At 37.7% G+C, this 20,915-nt stretch overlaps 1 protein-coding gene across 4 annotated transcripts in view; it reads left to right on the forward strand.

Annotated features, from left to right (window-relative positions):
* The window catches only part of anchor (integral membrane protein GPR155 homolog anchor), a 40,735-nt gene extending 37,590 nt beyond the window's left edge, over positions 1-3,145 (forward strand). For all 4 annotated transcript variants that reach the window (XM_071598902.1, XM_071598903.1, XM_071598900.1 and 1 more), the window contains exon 18: positions 629-3,145. In XM_071598902.1, coding sequence (XP_071455003.1) covers positions 629-914 — 286 coding nt within the window. In that variant the 3' untranslated portion in view covers positions 915-3,145. The remainder of the gene's footprint in view (positions 1-628) is intronic.
* The last annotated feature ends 17,770 nt before the right edge of the window (positions 3,146-20,915 follow it).

Genomic DNA, 20,915 nt, shown 5'->3' on the forward strand with positions numbered 1-20,915 from the left:
CAGGGAAGAGGGAGAATACAAAGTTTTTTGAAAAGGGGGCGACATGGAGAGCTCTGAGGGGTGCATTGCACATTAGTCTTAGTATCCTCTCTTGGATTAACATCACTCACTGCAATTGCTGCTTCCTGCATGTCGAGATTCTGTAATCTCTTGATTGCAATGTCACCCTGGAGCAAACAACTCAATATGTATTGACCTTGCTGAACATTGATAAATAATGCCACCAATTGAGGTATTCATAGTGTGATTGGCAAAGTGTGTGATTGGCAAAGTCGATTTAACTTGATTAAATGCTACACATTGTATCCTTTGATCTGTATATCTTCACATTCCTGTTTCTTTGACCAAGTGCGATGAATCAGGCCAAAATGTAATTTAGGTCGTGGAGACGAGGGAAATGCTGGGCTTTAGATTTATAAAGCTGATCTGATAATTTTTTATTTGATAAACGTGGGATTTTCAGGGTGGAAGAAGGATCCCAGACTCAGAATAATTCGAACTTTTGATATTACCAAATGAGATAGGAAAAAAGGCTTCGAGGATGAGATGAAACTTTCAATTGATAATAAGAAGTTTATCCATGTTAGACAAAGGCGGTACTAACCGGAGTGACTTTTACTTAAACCAGGTCAACTGGGACCAGCAGTGTGGTGAGTGTTGCTGGAGTAGGCGAAAGGCCAGAAATCGGTTGTGGTCGGTTCAAAGGTAGTGACCTGGTGGGATGGCTGCTCGAGGTTGGGCTGGTTCACGACAGAGCAGAAGGGACCAACTACGGGAAGCACCTCCTGGAAGGAGGTGTCATCCGTCATGTTGCTGGCAGGCACAATTTCCACGATAAGCCCTATGTCTATCACTTCACCTGTGCATCTCATCCGTATCTTAGAGCTGACTGTGATTCACAAACTGAAAATTAAGATTGTAATACCTCATAATGGCTGTGTTATTATGCTATCATTGTCTATGTGATATCATTTGTGAAAATACTGATCATATTTTGGTAGAGAATTAAAAAAAAACGTTATTTATATTTTAATCAACTTTTTAAAATAAATATATATATGTGTATATTATTTTTAAGTTTTGATGGGAAAGTTTTAATTTTGTTACCTTGTGAAGGGGGGGAATAATTTCCTTTGGTGGTAAAATTTTCTCTAATGGTGGCAGTAATGTCATCATTGGATGATAGCACAATTGTCAGTTGGAATTATTAATGCATAGATTTTATTTGTATGTGATGCTTAGTGTATGGCTTTGATCCAAGGTGAATGTCAATGAGTATTATGCCCTTGCAGAAAAATGAATGTACATATAATGGGATTTTAGATGCTGGACCTGCGAGGGGTTTTGAATTTCTTTAGATTGAAAAATTTTTTAAATTTGGTAATTTTATTCCCAAGTTTAATTTATCGATTATTATGGTGACACTTGGTAAATGTGTCTTGCAATATTTACTTGAATGTTTAAAGTGTATATATCAACCATAGTACAATTTGAAGAGAGTAAATCTCTTGACTGTTATCTACAGTACAGTGTGAAATCTCAACACCATTAATTTTGATGAGCAGAATATTTTGCAAACTAAAGCACTGTTCCTGAGACTTGATATTTCTTAAGACAAAGGTTTCAAATACTTTTAACTCAGTGTATCACTATATACCTTGGTGTCATGCTTATTTTTATTTATGTCGTGGGTGAAGGGTATTTCAGTGGAATATTGTTATGTTTTGCGATAACTTGTGACATACTGTTCAAGTTTGTTGTGGATAATGTTTACGAGGACTGTAAAAGCAAACTTATTTCATTTTGATTGAGTGATTGCTGAACTGTGCTTGCCTTGGAAATTAATCTTAATTTGATGTGATTGAATGCACCCGTGTACTTTTAACTTGTTCCTAAATACATGTGAATATGCTTCTAAGGTGAAACATTATAAATTATCGTGACCCTTCAAAAATATTTTTTGTGTCATTTTTGATTACTGATATTGGAAATAGTCTGCAACATTGGAATATTCTCAGTATTTAGTTTTTTCATTCATTCATTTAGGATTGAAAAATACAATATGAAACTGGTGCAGTATTTTTTTAGATCTAGATTGAATTTAATGGTAGTAGTTGAATGGGTTTATTATGAATGGTGTATAATTAGAACCTTACTATAGGCTTCACTAGAACTTCAATCTTTTTAGCCTGATTATAATAATTTATTTTTATGATATGGCATTCATTCCAATGACTAGCTGAATGTATTTTACACGGATTTGTGTGGAAATCACTGTAATATCATGTCTGCTTTTGATGTGGCTGCCATTGAGGACATTTATATTCTGATTTTTGCGTTAGGAAAATGATACTCTGTTGGTGAGCCTTTCCAGCTTTGGTCGGAGATATATCCGCAGCATAAATATTTTGTGTTACTCTAATTACTAATTAATGAGTGACAAATTTTTCCGTGTAAGATTTGGTGTTTATAAAATGCTTGGCAAAAAGTCATTGCCTCTTAATTTATTAAAAGGCCCACTAAGATCAAAAAACATTTCATTGGTATTAATGAATCAGTTTAGTAAGCTCAAGTTAGTTGCTGGAAATTAAATTCTTAATGGAACTGTTTTTCAATGAATAAAAAATAATTCAGTATGAGGACTTCAGGATTTTGACTCTGGAGCTTCCCTACAAGAGTTTGTGTGTGGTTTGAAGATGATTCCTGTCAAACTTGTCAAAAGTTCTTTTCCATGGCCAGTTCCAAGCAAGTAATAACTGCAAGTAGCAATGTATTGAGTTGTTATGGTATTGAACTAAATAGTAATACTTATTTTATGCCAAAACTGGTCGTATTAACCCTGAATGTCTTTTTCTGCTGCATTCTCTTTACTCTGAAAGATTTGTACTTTATTTCTCAGGAATTGTTGTAGGCATTTCTGTAAATATATCTGTATTCAAAAGGTTTTTGAAACTATCCTTAGATTTTCAAAATCTTCTCCTCTTTTATTTTGTTTGAGATGAATTTGTGCCTGTATATTGACCTTTGCATGATGCACCTTTTTTGGTGTTTTTGGCGGTATCTCTGTGCAGATTCTAATATATAAAATATATTGTGTCATTGAAATGTTGTCTCTGTTCACACCAAATTAAAAAAGCAAATGTGCAATAGAGCCTTGTTTTTCATTTGGACTAATTAAAAAATGTTATTTAACTTTTCAAATGGAGCTTGTGGGTGTGGGTGGTGGGTTTAGAGACCCTGCTAGAGAGAAGCAGATTCAGTGAGCTACACTTTGCCATAGGGTTGTGGAAGAGGAACTTTACCATATCTTAATTGCCAATTTCCACAATTTCCATAGAAAATTTCATTGGTTCTCTCTGTAACCAATATTTTTCATTTTTTTGAAAATTCAAATCTAAGATTGTTTTTTAAGTTTGTAAATTTCTGGAGTTAAGTGCTCACTCATGTATTTTTCGTATAGATTATGATCTTCAGTATTCATGTGTGCCTGCTCATGCAAATAATCTTATTCTATCCCAGGCTGGTAGCCTTATGCTTTTCACTTCATTTTTGTATTATTTGCGTAATACTCTGTTGTACATTATATCCTAAAGTGGTTGACATTCATGAAAATTAAATTGATAAAAAAGTCAATACTCAATGACTAAGAGTTAAGTTTATACCAACCTAATCATCCAATGTCTCTCCAAAAATGGAATTTGCATTGCATGAAAAGTTACCAAAAGAAGTAAGTACCTACTTGTGAACATGTTTGCTGTGCCTTTAGGAACTGATGTAAAAGCTGAGTGGTGAGATGGGAAAACAGGAGATGCCTATTACAACAGACCATGTTCTCCATTTATTCCTCCCCTGGCAAGGCAAGCTGATCAACGCTACAGCATGTCCAAGAGACCTGGAGTGGAGGATTTTAATTTACTGAAATGGCCTGCAAAAGGTATTTTGCACCAATGGCTCTGGGTTCCCCAAAATTTAGTTTCAGCCCATCAATTGAATACATTTCTTTTGTATGTAAATAGACAATAAATAAATGTACTGTACCCACACAGATGCCCGCAAGTCTGATAGTCAAACGGAGACATCCTGAGGCTGTCCGAAATATTCCAGTGGATGTTTCCTGGATTCTTGCCTCCAAATCTTATGTTATGCAATTGGATACTCCATTGATTATCCGTTGTGGATTCTTATCAGGCAATCACTCATGGGTCAGAGTGGGCACTCCTATAATGTGAATCGTATGCATTATGGGTTTTTGGGGTAAGGAAAATACATGAAGAAATTTAAATTACTTAATTGGTCTATCAATAAAAAAATTACAAAGCTATCACGTAGTGCATCAGCAGCTAGTGAAATAGCTAGTTTTGACTAGTGTGAAACAATTTTAAAGCTGTTGCAAATAAGCAGTAATATTCAAGGTATACATTCAATTGAAAAACATGTTTGGCTGGTATAACTAAATAATTATGATCAATTCTCAATAGGATTTCCTTGAAGAAATTAATCAAACAATATCACTTGATTATCGGGAGAACTTATGAAATAACATTGAAAGGAAGTTGCACATGATCTGCTCAGGTACAGTTTATTAGAGTTTACTATTTTTGTGTCATCTAAACAAAATTGATAGTAAATGGCAAGAGCATTTTGAAAATATTCTTGTTCTTCTGAAAGCACATTTCCTTAAACAAGTGAAGTGAAAATATTTTGGCAAGTTAAAATATTGGGCATGAGAAGTAATGGTTCCTAGTTCAATAGACTGAAGACATTTTCGTTACAGATATCTTTTGCAAGCCTTTATCTAAGCATCCCTTGGAGTGTATTCACATTTGAATAGTTGCATATGGATTATATTTGACAACAGAATACACTCAAATAACTAAGGAAAAATATTTGTTCGGTAATGAAAACTGTATATAAAATGACATACTTGAAGGGGAAATACCAAGATCAGCAGATTACATTAATAATAAATAATCCCTAAATCGGGGAGAAATTTAAGAAATGAATGATCATAAATCTTTGTGAAAGCTCTGCTATAAAATTGGCTTAGTGGATGAAATCTGGATCATAAAGTGTGGATACAAATCATAAGAAAAATAAACCTAAAAATAATGATATTAAAAAAAATATCTCTTGCAAGATACATTCATTGGACTCCAATCAATGGAATCCAATCAAACCGTCAGGATTACCGCAAATAAAAGACGTATCACTTCATTTGCGTGTATATTTTGCATAAATAGCACCTCACGGCATTCCCTTATTTATTCTTGATGCACTCTAGCAATTAGTAGTAGTAGAAAACATGGGTATGCAAATATGTGTGTTGCATGCAAAAAAGTATATTTAGGAAAGACAGGAGGATAATTTGGTTACTTATCCTGATGGTTGTGTTGTTCGACGTTGAAATAAGAGAAATGAGAAGACGACACGCCTTTTTTAATGTTTATGGGAAGTATCTTACGACATATTTCGAAAGGATTAAATCTATTATGTATAATTTGAATAAATCCTAAAAGATCTGCTTACCTAGAAAACCTCATTCAGTGATTCTTTTGCAACGTAAAATCCACGTTCATGAATAATCACGTATGTAAATGCCCACGTGCAGTGGAAAAACTTTCAAACTCTACGCGGTTAACCGCTGCGCCGTCCCATTGGTCAATATCAAAATTGAACGTGATTAGTTGGTCAGATAGAAAGCGGTTCGTACAGTCGGCAATTGAAGCTATCAACAATTATTCCTTATTATCCGTTTTAAAATGTTCGCAAATATCCACTACTTTTGTTAACTTTTGCTGATAAAATATCGACGCGAGTTACTTCCATTTTGCGAGTGCGATTGAGAGTCACTCTCTCAAAACCAGAAGTTCAAGCTCAAATAATATGTGCATAAAATAAACTCCATAGTTCCCTGGGACAAAAGTGAAAAAATGTGTAGTAGTGAAGGTTGTTTCAACCCAATTATGGTGATAAATAAAAAATCATCAAGTGATATATAAGTGCAATCACTTTTTGCTGAGTTGCTGTCGCAGCGTAATCGTGGACTTAATTAAAAATATTTTTTGGAAATTATATATATATATATGTATATATAATTATTATTAGGTAATCTACCGGTTAAGGTAGGTTTTTGGATGGACATAATTACTAATTAAATAAGTTGTGACCCCTAACAAAACGCAACATCCTCCTCTACATCAGGTCCCTCTTCATCTCTGAGTACTTTCTTCCTCCCGTCATCCCGTCCAACATCCCTATCCTGTTCCTTCCCTTTCCTCGTTTGCCTACCATTCTCCCCTCAATCACAGTCTTCAACATCCCACTGCCGGTCAATACCCCCTTCATCCACTTTTCCTGCCTCCACAGGATTTCTCCCAACAAACCCCTCTCTTCGCCCACCATACCAAGTACTTCCTCGTTTGTTTTCTTCTCTGTCCATTTCACCTTCTCCATTCTTCTCCACACCCACATTTCAAAAGCCTCCAGTCTACGTCTATCCTCCTGCTTCAATGACCACGTTTCCGCGCCGTACATAGCTGCGCTCCATATCAAAGTTTTTACGAGACTTTTCTTAACATCCTTACTCAACGTTCCTATCATCAACTCCCTCCTCCTTGTGAAAGCCTCCTTGCGTAGCGCAACTCTTCTCCTTACGTCCCTACTTCTTTGACCGTGTTGGTCCAAGACACTTCCCAGATACGTAAACTGTTCTACCTGCTCTAGTTTTTGCCCTCCTATTTTAATGTTAGAAAATCGCATAACCTTTGTTTTATTAATATTGATTTTCATCCCATACCTGTCGCACTGAATTTCCAATTCACTCAGCAGTGCTTGCAACACCTTGGCTGACTGACAAACTAAAGCTTGGTAATCAGCAAACCTAACTGATTTTACGAATTCCCCACCCACTTTCATTCCTACCTCCAGTTCTTCCCATGCCTCTTTGATCATTTCCTCTGCATACAGGTTGAACAGCAACGGTGATAATGGGCAACCCTGCCTTACACCTCTTCCTAACACTGCCCATCCGGACTCCCCGTTCCCCACCCGCACCTGAGCAGTCTGAGACATGTACAGGTTGCGGATTAGCCTCCTTTCCCTCCAATCTATTCCTATTTTCTGCAATATACCCATTAGTTTTTTCCCAATTCACTCTATCAAACGCTTTTTTGAAATCTACGAAACAGGCAAATACCTCCTGGTTATACTCTTTATTCCTCTCAATTAATAATCTCATTACTGCAATGGCATCACGGGTACCTCTCCCCTATCTAAACCCAAACTGATCATCCCCTAAGTAATCATTTGCCCAACTCTCTATCCTTTTGTTTATGATCCTGAGAACAACCTTAGCTGCGTGGGATATCAAACTTATCGTCCTGTAGTCCTCACATGATGTAGCCTTTACCTTTTTCGGAATACGAACTAAAAATGATCTCACCAAGTCTTCCGGCCAGATTCCTTCCTCATCCATTCTACGAATCAGCCCATATAGTTTCTTCCTCCCACATTTTCCTAAACATTTCAATAGTTCCGCGGGAATGTTATCCACCCCACGGCCTTATTTAGTTTCATCTCTCTTAATGCCCTTTCTATCTCATTGTCTACTATGCCTGGACCTAAGCTGTATTCCTCTACGTCATATTCTTTTTCAATGTCTAACTTTGTTGGTCTAAGTTCTTTACTATACAGTTTTTCTATATACTCCTTCCAACTCTCTTGAATCTTTCCTGTATCAACTATTACCTTATTCGCCTTATCTCTAACTGTTAGCATAGATCTACCTTTCTTACTTCCCGATAAAAATTTTACTTTACTGTACAGCGCACCGATTTCTCCCTTCCTCTGCAGACTTTTCATATCTTCGCACTGCGCCTTCCACCATGCTTCTTTGGCGTTATTTGTTGCCCGCCTCAATTTATTGTTTAATTCTTTGTACTTCATTTTGCCTATCTCTGTATTTGCATTCTTCCGTTTTCTCCTCTCATCCATCTTTGTAATCATCTCATCCGTGATCCATGATTTCCTAGTCCTTTTAGCATTAACGGTTCCAATAGTGTCCTTTGCGGCTTTAGACAACCCTTTCTTGATACTTTCCCATTTTTCTTCGATAGTACTTAGCTCTTTACCATTCTCCATGATTTCCTCTACCGCCTGTTTGTACTCCTTCCTTTTCAATCCATTTAATGCTTCTACATTCCATTTTCTAACTCGCCGCCCCTGCCTTATCTTTTTGAAACGGACGGTACATTTCATAACAACTAAATTGTGGTCAGAGTCCGCATCTGATCCCGGGAAGCTGTGCGATTTATCACACTTCCTAAACCTGTGTCTAACCATAATATAATCTAGCTGATACCTTTCTGAGCCACCTGGCATTTTCCATGTATACCTGTGTCATTTGTTGTGTCTAAACCAAGTGTTGGTGATGAATAATCCCTGTCTCCTGCAGAACTCAAATGCTTTCTCCCCGCGGTCTTTCCTCGTGCCTAAACCGCAGTCCCCCACCTCATCACAATCTCTACCTTCACCTGGTGGTTCATTCCAATCCCCCATCACTATCAAATGTTTTCCTGCAGCAACACACTTGATTATGTCCTCTAACTGATCGTTTATCTTATCAACCTCTTCCTCTGACCTGTTCTATGTTGACTATGCTTTGTCCTACCTCTTCTTTAATACTGGCAACCCCTTGTTGGCTCTTGTCCCCACTGCTGTATATTTTTCTATAATTTTCACTCCAATTATCCGCGCTATCCTTCCAACTCACCTCGTATAGACCTGAAATATCTATTTTTCCCCTTTCCATCTCTGGCTTAATATTCTCCAATTTCCCTGTCCTCATCATTGTCCTAACATTCCATGTTGCTATTCTAACTAACTTGATCTTCTTCTCCTGCGTCCTCTGTCCTGCTTATGTCGGTTTTCCCCTGCAAGGGTTTTGTGGGATGACGACCGCGGAAGCCTTGCCTCCCCTGCTGCCAGGCATGACACAGGGCTGATTGGGCCAAGCCCATAGTTGCCAGAACTTAAAATCTCTGTATTGTCCATCATTTAAATCTTGGGAATGATAATTGCGGTGGTTTCCCGTTGCCTTCCTCGATAATGTTTTTAACGTGACACCATCACTTACTGGCCGCCCCACTGGGGTCAGACGCCATTGCAGCCGCCTCACTGAGGAACAGACGCTGCGTGGACTACCTTTTGTCTGGCTCCAAACCTTCGACCTATCTGGCATGGGTGACCCTACCAGGAGCAATTATTATTACTCCCGCCAGCACAGCTCTAGGGGTCATCGGAACGCACAAGTCCTTCCACCACCTCAAGGTTGTAGTTTGGGAAGGGGATTTACCTATATATACCTATATATAGATATAAATAATTATATGTATTTTAATTTTAATAATGCTATCGGATATGAATTGGATTGCTTTCTATGAAACCTCTAAGCATGCCTCGAAATGATAAGGATGGATTTTTAAGATATCTATATACATGTATATATATATATATATATATATATATATATATATATATATATATATATATATATATATATATATATATATATATATATATATATATATATATATTGTAATTTTGCTAAAATTTTTGAAGGTTATAAATGTGCCTTGGATAGATAAGGATGGATTTCAGAGATATCGACTTGGCAAACAGACAAAGACAACGAATACATGGAAATTAGCTATATAGAATGTTAGAACATTGTTGAAACTGGGTAGAATGATTGAAGTTAGCAATGAAATGCTGAAATATGGCTTGGATGTTAGAGCCCTACAGGAAGTGAAATGGGTAGGAAATGGTAGAATTGATGAGAAGAATTTTACAGTGGACCCAGCCATTCAATTGGATTATATGTAACTGCTTCCATGACTAATGCAAGGATAAGAAACAGTTTGATGAATTTTGAGCCATTAGGGGACAGACTATGTAAAATAACCTTAAAAGGAACATTCCGTAACATCTGTCTCATATCAGCCCTTTCCCCCACCGAAGGAAAAACAAAAGAAGAAAAGCAAGAATTTTATGATAAACTGGATATAGAATGCCAAAAAATAGTAAAATATCACACATTATCATTTTTGCAGATTTTAATGTAAAAATGGGTAAGTACTCACTGCGTTATGTGACAGGTGAAAATGGAAGGCTTCTCTGCCAGCTTGCTCTGTTACTCAACATGGTCATAAAGAGCACATGCTTGGAAATAAAAATATTCACATAAGTACCTGGGAAATGTCTGGAATGGGAATTGTGAATCAAATAGATCGTGTGCTGGTATCCAGGAGACATTCTTCTTCTATATAAGACATAAGGTCTGTACAAGGACCAAATTGTGGTTCTGATCACCATCTAGTGAAAGTAAAGTTTAGAGAACGATTGACCCTCTTGGATAAGCTCAAGAGGTGTAAATGGCATCGTAAAATTTCAAGAGATCCTGTGCAAGCTTCGAGGTATAAAAATGAAATAAGTAGAAAGTTAACAAGGAATGGGGAAGAACAGACAGAGCAATATTGTATGGAATATCAATGTACAAGAATTAAGCAATCTGTTTTATCAACTGCAAACGACATATTAGGTAAAGTGAAAGTAAAAAGGAATGCAGATTGGTTTGATAATGAGTGTAAACTTGCAATAGAGGAAAAGAATAAGAATAGATACAATATGTTACAAAGGGAGACCAGATTAACAAAAGAGAAGTATAGGCAGAGCAGGAAAGAAACTGATAAATCACTGAAAAGAAAGAAAAAAGAGTACTTAAAAAATCAGCTGAAGGCTACAGAAGAGCTAAATAATGCTAATGAAAGCAAAAATTCTACCAAGCAGTAAAATACATGACTAAAGGTTATCAACCAAAAGTGCACTCCTGTGGAAATAAAAATGGTCAAATCGTTGAGGAGGAAAATGAGATACTAGAAAAATGGGCTGAATATATTAATAACCTTTATAATGAGGAATTAACTCCAGGGGTAGAAGAGTACGAACAAACAGCCGAATTGATTAAAAATGGAAGTCAAGATTTAAATAGAGCATTACATCAGCTAATTTGTAGCATTTGGAAGTCGGAAGACAGGATTGATTTGTCCAATATAAAAAAAAATTGACAAATATGATTACAAAAACTATTGGGGTATTACATTACTGAATGTAGCATATAATATTTTCACCAGTCTTCTTCTGAAACGCATAAGCACCCATGTTGAAGACGTACTGGAAGAATATCAGGGTGGCTTCAGAGCTGGTAGAAGTACCATTGACCAGATATTCTCGGTAAGAAAAACAATGGAGAAATATTACGAGTATAATGTTGACTTGCATATACTCTTGATTGACTTCAAACAAGCTTTCGACAGCATGAACAGGAAAGAGATGCTACGTGTGTTGAGAGGTAATGACATTCTAGACAAAGTGATTAGGCTGGTACAATTGACATTACATGAATCACAATGTAAAGTCTTTATTGGGGTAGAGCATTAAATATGACCTCAGGGTTAAGACATGGAGATGCTCTCTCTGCCACTTTATTCAACTTGACCCTACACGATGCAATGAAAGAATTGAATTTAAGAGGGACCATTGTGCATAATAAATCCCACCAAGGATTCGCATATGCAGACGATATAGCACTAATTGCACAAAATGTGAATGACCCCAAGGGAAATTTTTAACATTTAAGAGCAAATACTTGAAAATGTCAGCTTCTTAGAACAAGCGGGACCTGCAAAACATCATAATTGGGAATAATGAGTTTGAGGGTGTCAAGGAGTTTACCTGTCTAGGAGTCAGACTCAACAATGGAAATAAGATATCCACGGAGATCAACCAAAGGGCAATGGAAGGTAACAAAGCATATTTGGTAAATGTAACACTCCTCAAGATATTGGTTGCCATCTACCAATTTTGTACCTTTTGCTGTCCTTTATTGAATTCCTAACTCTCTGCCTCATGAGTATGAAGTCAATTTAAACTGTTTAAGATTTCTAAAGGTCAAATTCATCAGTGTATAGTTCCAAAGTATTAGGTATTATTTGTGAAGTCGTTGTACTAGTTGCATGGTGAACCCCTTGAAGAAGGCAATAGCTGGGGATGAAAGTTATATCATCAGTTTGTCCCCATCAAGCTTAATTTAGTGTAAAAAAGCAACTGGATGTTCATGGGATGGATGTATACCATGACTTCTTCTGAAAGGAGGAGCTGTGGAAGGATCAGTAACAATTGAGGAAGGCAGGGTGCATGGCAGGGATTGAAAGAGATGGAAAGGAATATTGGAGTGAGCGGAGGAGTGTAAAACTAGAGGCATTAGACGTAATGGGTTGCGAAGGAAAGTAATTAGTGAAGGTTTACAAATCCTAAATTGCCTTGCCTAAGGCATTTGTACTCTGCATGAAACTGCAATGTTAAAGAGAGCCCATTACAGTCATCCTGAACACTATTCAGCCCAAGACATCTACCATCTCCTGAAAAATGTTGGAGTTGGATTGGAGGCTGGGGTGGCAATTTCCAGCCCCACCCCCCCTGTGCCTATGCCACTGGTTGTTGTATATGGCACTGTTCCCTGGACCTCTTTTTGGGGTTAACTATAAACATTTCAACATCTGCCAATGGTCGGCGGTAGGCTGCCAACCATGATGACTCTGGGAGCATTCACTTAGAAAGTGTACATTACAGTCTCTTGTCTTCTCTCTCTTGAAAAGGTGAACTATTTCACATTTGAGGTCCACAAAAAATGTGAATTTCCCTTGCAGTTGTTAGAATTGTATTCGTCTGTATTGCTGATTATAATTTTGCAAGTGGTGCATTTCCAATGCACGTGTGACATAGGTGACACCTATACTCAGCAGGAGACTGGCTACCAGAATAGGCCCACGAAATTATTCAAGAGCAGCCCTTGTCTCAAATAAACAATTATATGGGGGCGTGTCAGATGTTTTAGCCATTCATGGGAAACTCCCAGAATCCTGCCAGTCCAGGATGCCTCTGCCAGGATTCACCACGAAATGGCAAGTGATCAATATCAATCCTTGTTTCTGAAAAAAAACAGCCTTTTAATTTTCTTTAGGAGATGCCCTGCCTTCGCCATTGATTCATCCACCGCCGATTATTTTGGAACCCAATAATACTATCTATTGCCTGCTTACACTTGTGTTATACGAGGAAGGACAAATTACTGTGTGCCCAAATGCCTTTCAATCGGACGGTGTACATCAAAATGAAATATTTATTATTTAGCAAAGAGGAAAATGAATTCACATGATATTGAAGAGTTATTTACTGTTCATTCCGAGATTTCCCGGGATTCACTTATCTAAATCCTTGCGAATTGAGAGAGTGATTTTTTGGCGAGCTTCTCAATATCGCCAATGCTTAACCGAAGGTTTGTGGTTTCAAGTCGGTCATGGATGTTGCGATCGTGATTCGAGATGCAAAATAAATAGTGACTGCGGTGTGAATTAACGTCAGCCGTCGATGTTTCCAGCAAGAAACTAATACCAGCACTTCATCCGTTTACCCTCTTACAGGCATCACTTTCGGACAATGTGTGGAGTTTTTTGTCCGTTCAGTTTTCACCGTTCGAGGTCAGGGAGACGAGGGAGTGAAGACCGCAAGTTCCAGCTTGTGTTGAGGATCCGTCATCACTCTTCCAGTTGGAGTTACTTGCGGGACATCTCCGGTGATTCGCATCTGGATGGATGATCTGGGCGTCATGTTACACGCGAATTTTAATGGACGGTTTAATCAAAGGTCACTGAATATAAAGGCAATTCAGATGCATGCATAATCTGAATTATTAAATTAGTAGTTCATGTCTCATTTGAACATACATTCTTACCAAGGAGTGCCCAAAAGAAGTTTCCTTTAATTGATCATATTGAACTCCATATTTATTTTTTCGGGCAACTGCAAACGGAAGTTCGAACGGCATTAGACCTCAACGGGGTGAGCATTTTAAAGTAATGGTGGAATGTATGAACCTTGGAGTGACATTCGTGTGTTACTCTTTGCAAATCGGTCGACATGTGTTTTGATGTCGAGTTCAATGTTCAACTGTGGTTCATCTCACATGTCCCTCATGTGAGATGAAGCAAGGCCTCGCAGTAAGCCGGAGCTCCGGAGGGGTCGCAACCCCCGCAGCACAGCAAGAGCCATTACCCCCACCCCATATGAATCCATCCCTGATATGAAGTGCATTTTGATATTTTAAAATGAGCTGGATCAATATCGCAGTATTTTGAAACCCTCTACTGCTACTCATTCATTAATGAGATTCCTTGTGAGCTACGTTTTATATTTGCATTGCGAATGCCAAAAACCCAAAAAGTTGGCTTTAAGTATTTACAAAGATTATTGCTATACATATCGCTCCAACTCAGAGCAACAACCCAAAACTATTCTTAGAATTGCGGGCCTGTAGATAATCCATAGTGCGTTTTTCGTGTCTGTTTTCGGTTTTACCTTGCGATAGTAACTTTTAACTCTAAATTGAACTTATTCTCCCTGGGTTCAATAATTTCCTACCTATATTAATTGATTAGGTATAGGATACAATTGCATAAAACAAAAATTCGAATTAAATATGTACTGGACTACTCATAGTGGAAGGGGATCATCTTGGAATAAAAAGAATTATTTTCAAGTTCCCCGTAACGTGTCTAATATTTAGTGCAATGCTTTTTTACATTTTCCACCGCAATTCACATGACTAAATCATATCAGATAATTTCGGTTTATATCGTTATCGTCAGTGTGGGTTTTCCCAGTGTTTGGAATTTGGTCTCATAAATGTAGAAAGTGGATATTTTTCAGTTGTAATTGTAATTCTCTTTGAAAATGTTGTTTATCAATCCTGGCGATGCTGATTCAACTGAAAGAATTTGAGTGGGCGGCCCCATGACAACAACATGGGATGGATTTTAAACGCTCTTTGAAATCCATTTATTTGTTCAAATTTGTTGCTTCAGAGTGTTAAATAGTATTTTCTTCATATGATTTAATATTTGCGTGCGAGCTGAAAATTGAAACAACCGCGAGATCGCTTGCGATGAAGTGGAAGGTATGAATTGCATTACGTGCGTTACAAATAATTGCAGAGCTCTCTTCAAGTATACAATGACTTTGCTCGTTTGATTTACCCACTCGTTTCTCTTATCCACTAATCCCACCAATAAGTGACTCAAATGTAAAACACGACGATGCACTCTGAAATGGCGAATAATAGGGCTGTAAGCGATACAATATATTTTGTAAATTAATTAGTTCTTCACTCCATAATTAGTTTATTATCACTAGCTTTAAGCTTGTTCAAATGATTTACTCAATTTATTACTCGTTCTTTCGTGTTCGTAGCTGAATGGTTTATGCTCCGTAAAATGAGGCAAACTCACGCTGGCAGTGAAGTTTGAGTGCCCAAGTACCCTAATTCCCATCAACTCGATGGCGAAGCGTTTTGTTCCCTGGACGTGTGCTCGTTTTAGTTTGCTAAAATGTTATCCTCATTTGAACGGCAATATCGTTTAGGAATACCTCTGTAGCTTGATTGCTGTTTGGCTATTTTGTTTTCTTTCAGCCTTCGGCGATTTAATTGCACGTAGTCTCATTCCCTTCCCTCCTTACACTATTTCATCCTCGTCACGAAATCAATCTGGAATATTACCTTATTCGACTTAGACTACAGCTACTCATAACTTTATCTTTGTCTTCCCATTAATTCGCTCTCTCCTCCCTATTATTTTGTGGAGGAAATTCTCTTTTATGGATATTTTCTCTGAACTCGCGTCATAGAAGCTTCCCAATAATTCTGCTCTAAAGGTTTGTACTTAGCTTCTAAGCTAGCTAGGTTCTTAGTTTGTATTTGTGGCTTCTAACGGCATCCTCGCTGTCCTTAGTTCCTATCCTCTTTCAGTCAAATGTGACCTGTTTCTCCCGTGTTCTTCTGGCCTTAACCCTACATATTCCGTTCATTCAAATAAATTACAAGTGCTCAATATTTTTTTAAAGTTTCGTTTTCATTGACTGCATAACGACCTCCTTTAGATGACCTCTCTGCGTTGCCCACTTTGTTTTGCCTCAGCACCCAAATGTGTGCCAGTCCTGCCATCAGTACGAAAAAGTGATGTACCTAAGATGTATTTCAATTCATCCTTGAATATGCTAGCTTTGATGGATGTCGCCGTCTCTTTAACCCGAAATAACGGCATGGCCCAACTGCAGCCCAATTTTTGTCCCTGTTTTAACGACCATACCTATCCGGTGAGTGTAAAATAATGCTTCTTAGAGATGGACCGTGTAATATTCCTGGAAGTTTCAAGCGGGGAAGATAATGCTAGCTAATGTGCGTAAAGATAGGCGATTGAAAAAAATGCATGTAAAACCCATATTGCGCCATACGGAGAAGGGAAAATGGGACGCAACAGCGTTAACTTTCCATATCGGTTGTCAATACTTAAGTCTGAGGGATTGTAACCTGTGCTCGTCATGCCCTGCTCTCAATAGTAAATAATCGTTCGTCTTTTTAACTGTGCTAAGGCTACAATGTTTATTGGGTCGACTTTTGGACTGACTTTTTTGCTCCTCTCAGGTACCATCTGACCTTGCAAGTTCCGGAACCTGCCTCATTCTTTTTGGTTGCCTTGGTCGGGAGACGATTGCCTGTTTACTGGTGAGAATCCACCAAAATCAATGGCCGTGGAATGTATGTATATTCTACGGTAGTTGAACATGCATCTAATTTTCAAATACTTAAATAATTCAAGCTCGTTTCGCCAATAGTGCGAATGAGATCTGCGAACGTTTTTATTCCAGAGTCATTCAAAATACTATTTAAAAAAATAACTTTTTCTCATTTTAGAGGCATAAGAGGAATCGACGTTGTTTTTCATTTATCGATGGCAAAAGTTATAATCTATTGTAGCCATTTCCAGTTTTGGTAGCCATGTAGTATTAACTTGAACTAATGAATAATCGAATTGGTGACTCAAATAACAATATTGAATACGGTAAATTGATTTTATCAAGGGCAAAAATATCGCAATAATCTGAATTGTTTCGAACCAGAAGATGAGGAAATTAAATCGCACTTTATTCAAAAATTTAAATAACTAAGCTGTAATGCAGAGAAGAGAAGTAAACTGCACCGCACATCTAAATTTATGATTGGAGAATTTATGGATTAACCTGATAAGTCATAATTTTAAAAGTATCCGTCATGAAGCTTCGATAAAGCTTTCCATAGCATTGCATCTGACCACCCTCCGTCCTTTTTTATCATTTCCATGCTTTCATTTGTGGATTTGGTTAATTGGAAAAATAAAAACCTCCTTCTCCACGAATTCGTTCGTTTTCGCTGAGCCGGCTACTTTTTGTATTTAATTCGTGATCGTCCTCTCCTTCCATTATTTTCTTCAGCGGACGATGCCCCTCAAAATACATCTAGTATGTTAGTCCCCCTTTCTTAAGAGCTACCAAAGGCTTCCTTCTTACTTTTCCATTCGTCCTTTCCATTCAAAAATCATCTATCTGACTTCCGTCTTCCTCTTGTGCGAGGGCGCATCCTGCTCATCTACTATATTCTGCCAAACGTATATTTTATGTCGCTTAGTTTTCACATTAATTCTTCGTTATCAATTAATTTGTCACAAGAAAACCCGAGTATGAGACTCACAAGAATTATGTGGGGTAGTGTAAGCGCTGAAGTTGGATTTAATAAACTAAATAAGGTTATGCAGCAAAGATGTGTGAGAAGTATTTTTGAGGAAAATGAGATTGAGAATAGGTAGTGACATCTGTAGAGGAAATAAGAATTTTAGAACAGTAGGGAACTGATGACAGACAGACGGTGCAGAGTTAAGGGAAAGTAGGCGAGATATTTTAATTGTGGAACGTCTCTCTGTATGGAGCGGAAACTTGGTCCATGAGGTAAAATGATTGGCTCAAATTAAAAGAGTTTGAAGTGCGGATCTGGAGAAAATAGTAGGACGGATAGGATGACTAAAGAAATTTTAAAAAGAATGGAGGGATTGAATCATTAAATCATAATTTGATATCTAGAAATTACCGGATGCTAATTCCAAATTAAGTTCTCGTAGTCATGGGACTGTTGGTGAATCAGTTTTCAACTCTAAAGAAAATTCTAATGTTCTTGACGAAATTGGTTTATGCTTGTTCTCATTTACTATTCCTGATTGTCATTGTTTTTATAATGGATAGACCGGGAGGAATGTAAAACAAAATTGTGATAATAGGTTAATTTTTGCAAAATACTCTCGTGATGTGTCCCATACTTCTGATCAGAACAAGATTTTTTAGATTACTTATTTGCCAAAAAGTACCGAACGGTGCTTTTCGTAGAACTTTTAAATTTTATCTTATTCTATTGAGCATGTCGGTAAATTGTTAAATGAGCTTGTACCCCGCCAGCCAAGAACAAGCCCTCTTTAACACACACCCCTTCGTCGCCCGGCTCACCGTTTACATTGACCTTGTTCGAGGATTGGTGCACTGATAATCATTTCTCCATTCATTCCCTTCTGTATTCCACTCCTACCTATCGTATATTCATGTACATATGTGTGTATATACACACACACATATTTGAAGACATATTTATGTATATTTACATATTTTAATATAAATACGTATATATATACACACACATATACATATGTAATATATATATATATATATATATATATATATATATATATATATATATATATATATATATATATATATATATAAACACACATACATGAATAGACAATAGGTAGGAGCGGTAGGACCTGCGTAAGTATATTATCATTATTATTATAAGGTAATCTACCGGTCTAAATAATCTAAATAAATCTAAATAAATATTTTGTGACTCCTAAGAAAACACAAAAGCCAGCATCCTGCTCTACATTAGGTCCCTCTTCATCTCTGCATACTTTCTTCCTCCCTTCATCCCGTCCAACATCCCTATCCTGTTCCTTCCCTTTCCTCTTTTGCCCAACATTCTCCCCTCTATCACAGTCTTCAACATCCCCTTGCCGCTCAATACGCCCTTCATCCATTTTTCCCACCTCCATAGGATTTATCCCTACAAACCCCTCTCTTCACCCACCATAGATCTATTAAGTTCCCTTTAAAGCTTTGTGCGATAGAACGTCATGCTGATAAACCATTCCCTGAATACCAAAGAAATACATGACATTAACTTTCCCAGCAGAAGCTACAACTTTGACTTTTTGGTGCTTGCAAATTTGTGTGAGGAAATCTCCGGCTTATCTTTGGACATGTCTTTGGCATCTGCTGCTGGGCCACATCGAAATGATGAGGCCAGATAATCTTCGTGTAACATTAACTTCAACTGCTAAAAAACCCTCACGAGAGCACCCTGATGTTCCATTATGAGAGTCTCCGAGTTAATCGGCACAAACGAGTCTCTTATGCAATTTTTCTTTTACCTAGGTGTTGGCGGCACCCAATGGAATGTTAAATATTTCTAAATGTGCTCTTAGCGTTCGTTATTCGACGAACTTCTCTCGCCATGATAGCAAGGGTGTCAATGTTTGCTTGGTTTGGGAAGTATTTGGATCTTCGGGTCCACCTGCCTTTGAAATTGATTGCATTTTCTATTTAACCGTTTCGATACAATCTATAGGATGTGCTCTTGGAAATAATAGGCTCCAAAAGCTTCCATTAGCACTGCATAGGCCACGGCATACGTTTTTTCTTTGGTGGAAGCAACATTTCAATGCAGCGTATTGTTCGTTGCGTATTATGTTATGTGAATGGACATTTAGTTATTTAATTACGTAATTGACACAAACTAAGGCTCTAAAATAAAATATTTTTCAATTTATTAATATTTTCAAAAGACCCTGTCTGGAGAAGTTAAATCATGTCTGAAAATATCATCTGGATGCTAAATAACCTCATACATTGTTATCATTTTGGTCCATGGATTTTTGCATACTGATTTAAAATTTTATTCGAAAGTAAAACCGCTTTAGGTGTGAATAGGCTGGATTTTTCCATCAGATTTAAACAATTTATTTTGGGGATAAGAAAAATACACTATAATTAAGAATAATTCCGGGTTCGTGAGGAGTTCGGATGAATTAATTATTATACTTCTTTGCTGAGATTCATCTTTGAAGGTTTTGGCCCTTGGGATGATTATTATATTGAGTCATCTCAATATATTTCCGTGGGGACGTAATCTTTCAGCATAAACATTTCCTTCTCGTTGCTTAAGCTTGCTAGTTAGGAGTTTTTGAGGGTTTTTTTTCGGTTTCTACGGCGACAACTTGATCTCACGACGTAAAACACGACGTTCCCTCTCAAGGTCGAGGTTTTCTTTGAAGAGCAAGGGGATTCTCCTCTGAGAAGACGGAAGGAGGAAGATCAAGGCGCCGGGACATTCGGGGGCGGCGATCGATTTTTGAACGGAAGAGGTTATTCAGGCGACTCCGGTCAGCCGCCTCAAACACGCTCTCGGAAACGGGAGAGCCAATCAAAAGTATTCGGGATCCTGTGTAAAGAGATTTAATTAATGGACGAGACGAAATACGGAGAAAGTACGGGCAATTCCTGACAAATCATCATGGTCGAAGGAGCAGCGTCGAGGGAATATTGGATTTTGTACAATTGGAGGAAGGGGGATTTAACCAAAGAGGGAAGATTAATTATTCGGTAAAAATTCAAATTGTGCGAGATTGATTTTAATACCTTGATAATCAGAGTAACCCCAGCGTTACATTTGTAGACGAAGTCTCAACGATATGATTGGGGAAAAAATACCCACGCCTCGGCGGCGGCGGCGCTGGCCTGCCAAATGTCCATGGTTCGATTCTCATCCGGGTGGATTTTCCTCCTCCTAGGGGCTAAGCGTTTGTGATTGCCTTTGTCGTTTTTTA

Source organism: Hetaerina americana, unplaced genomic scaffold (genome assembly GCF_022747635.1).
Source record: "Hetaerina americana unplaced genomic scaffold, ioHetAmer1.1.p SCAF_10, whole genome shotgun sequence".
NCBI classification, from domain to species: domain Eukaryota; kingdom Metazoa; phylum Arthropoda; class Insecta; order Odonata; family Calopterygidae; genus Hetaerina; species Hetaerina americana.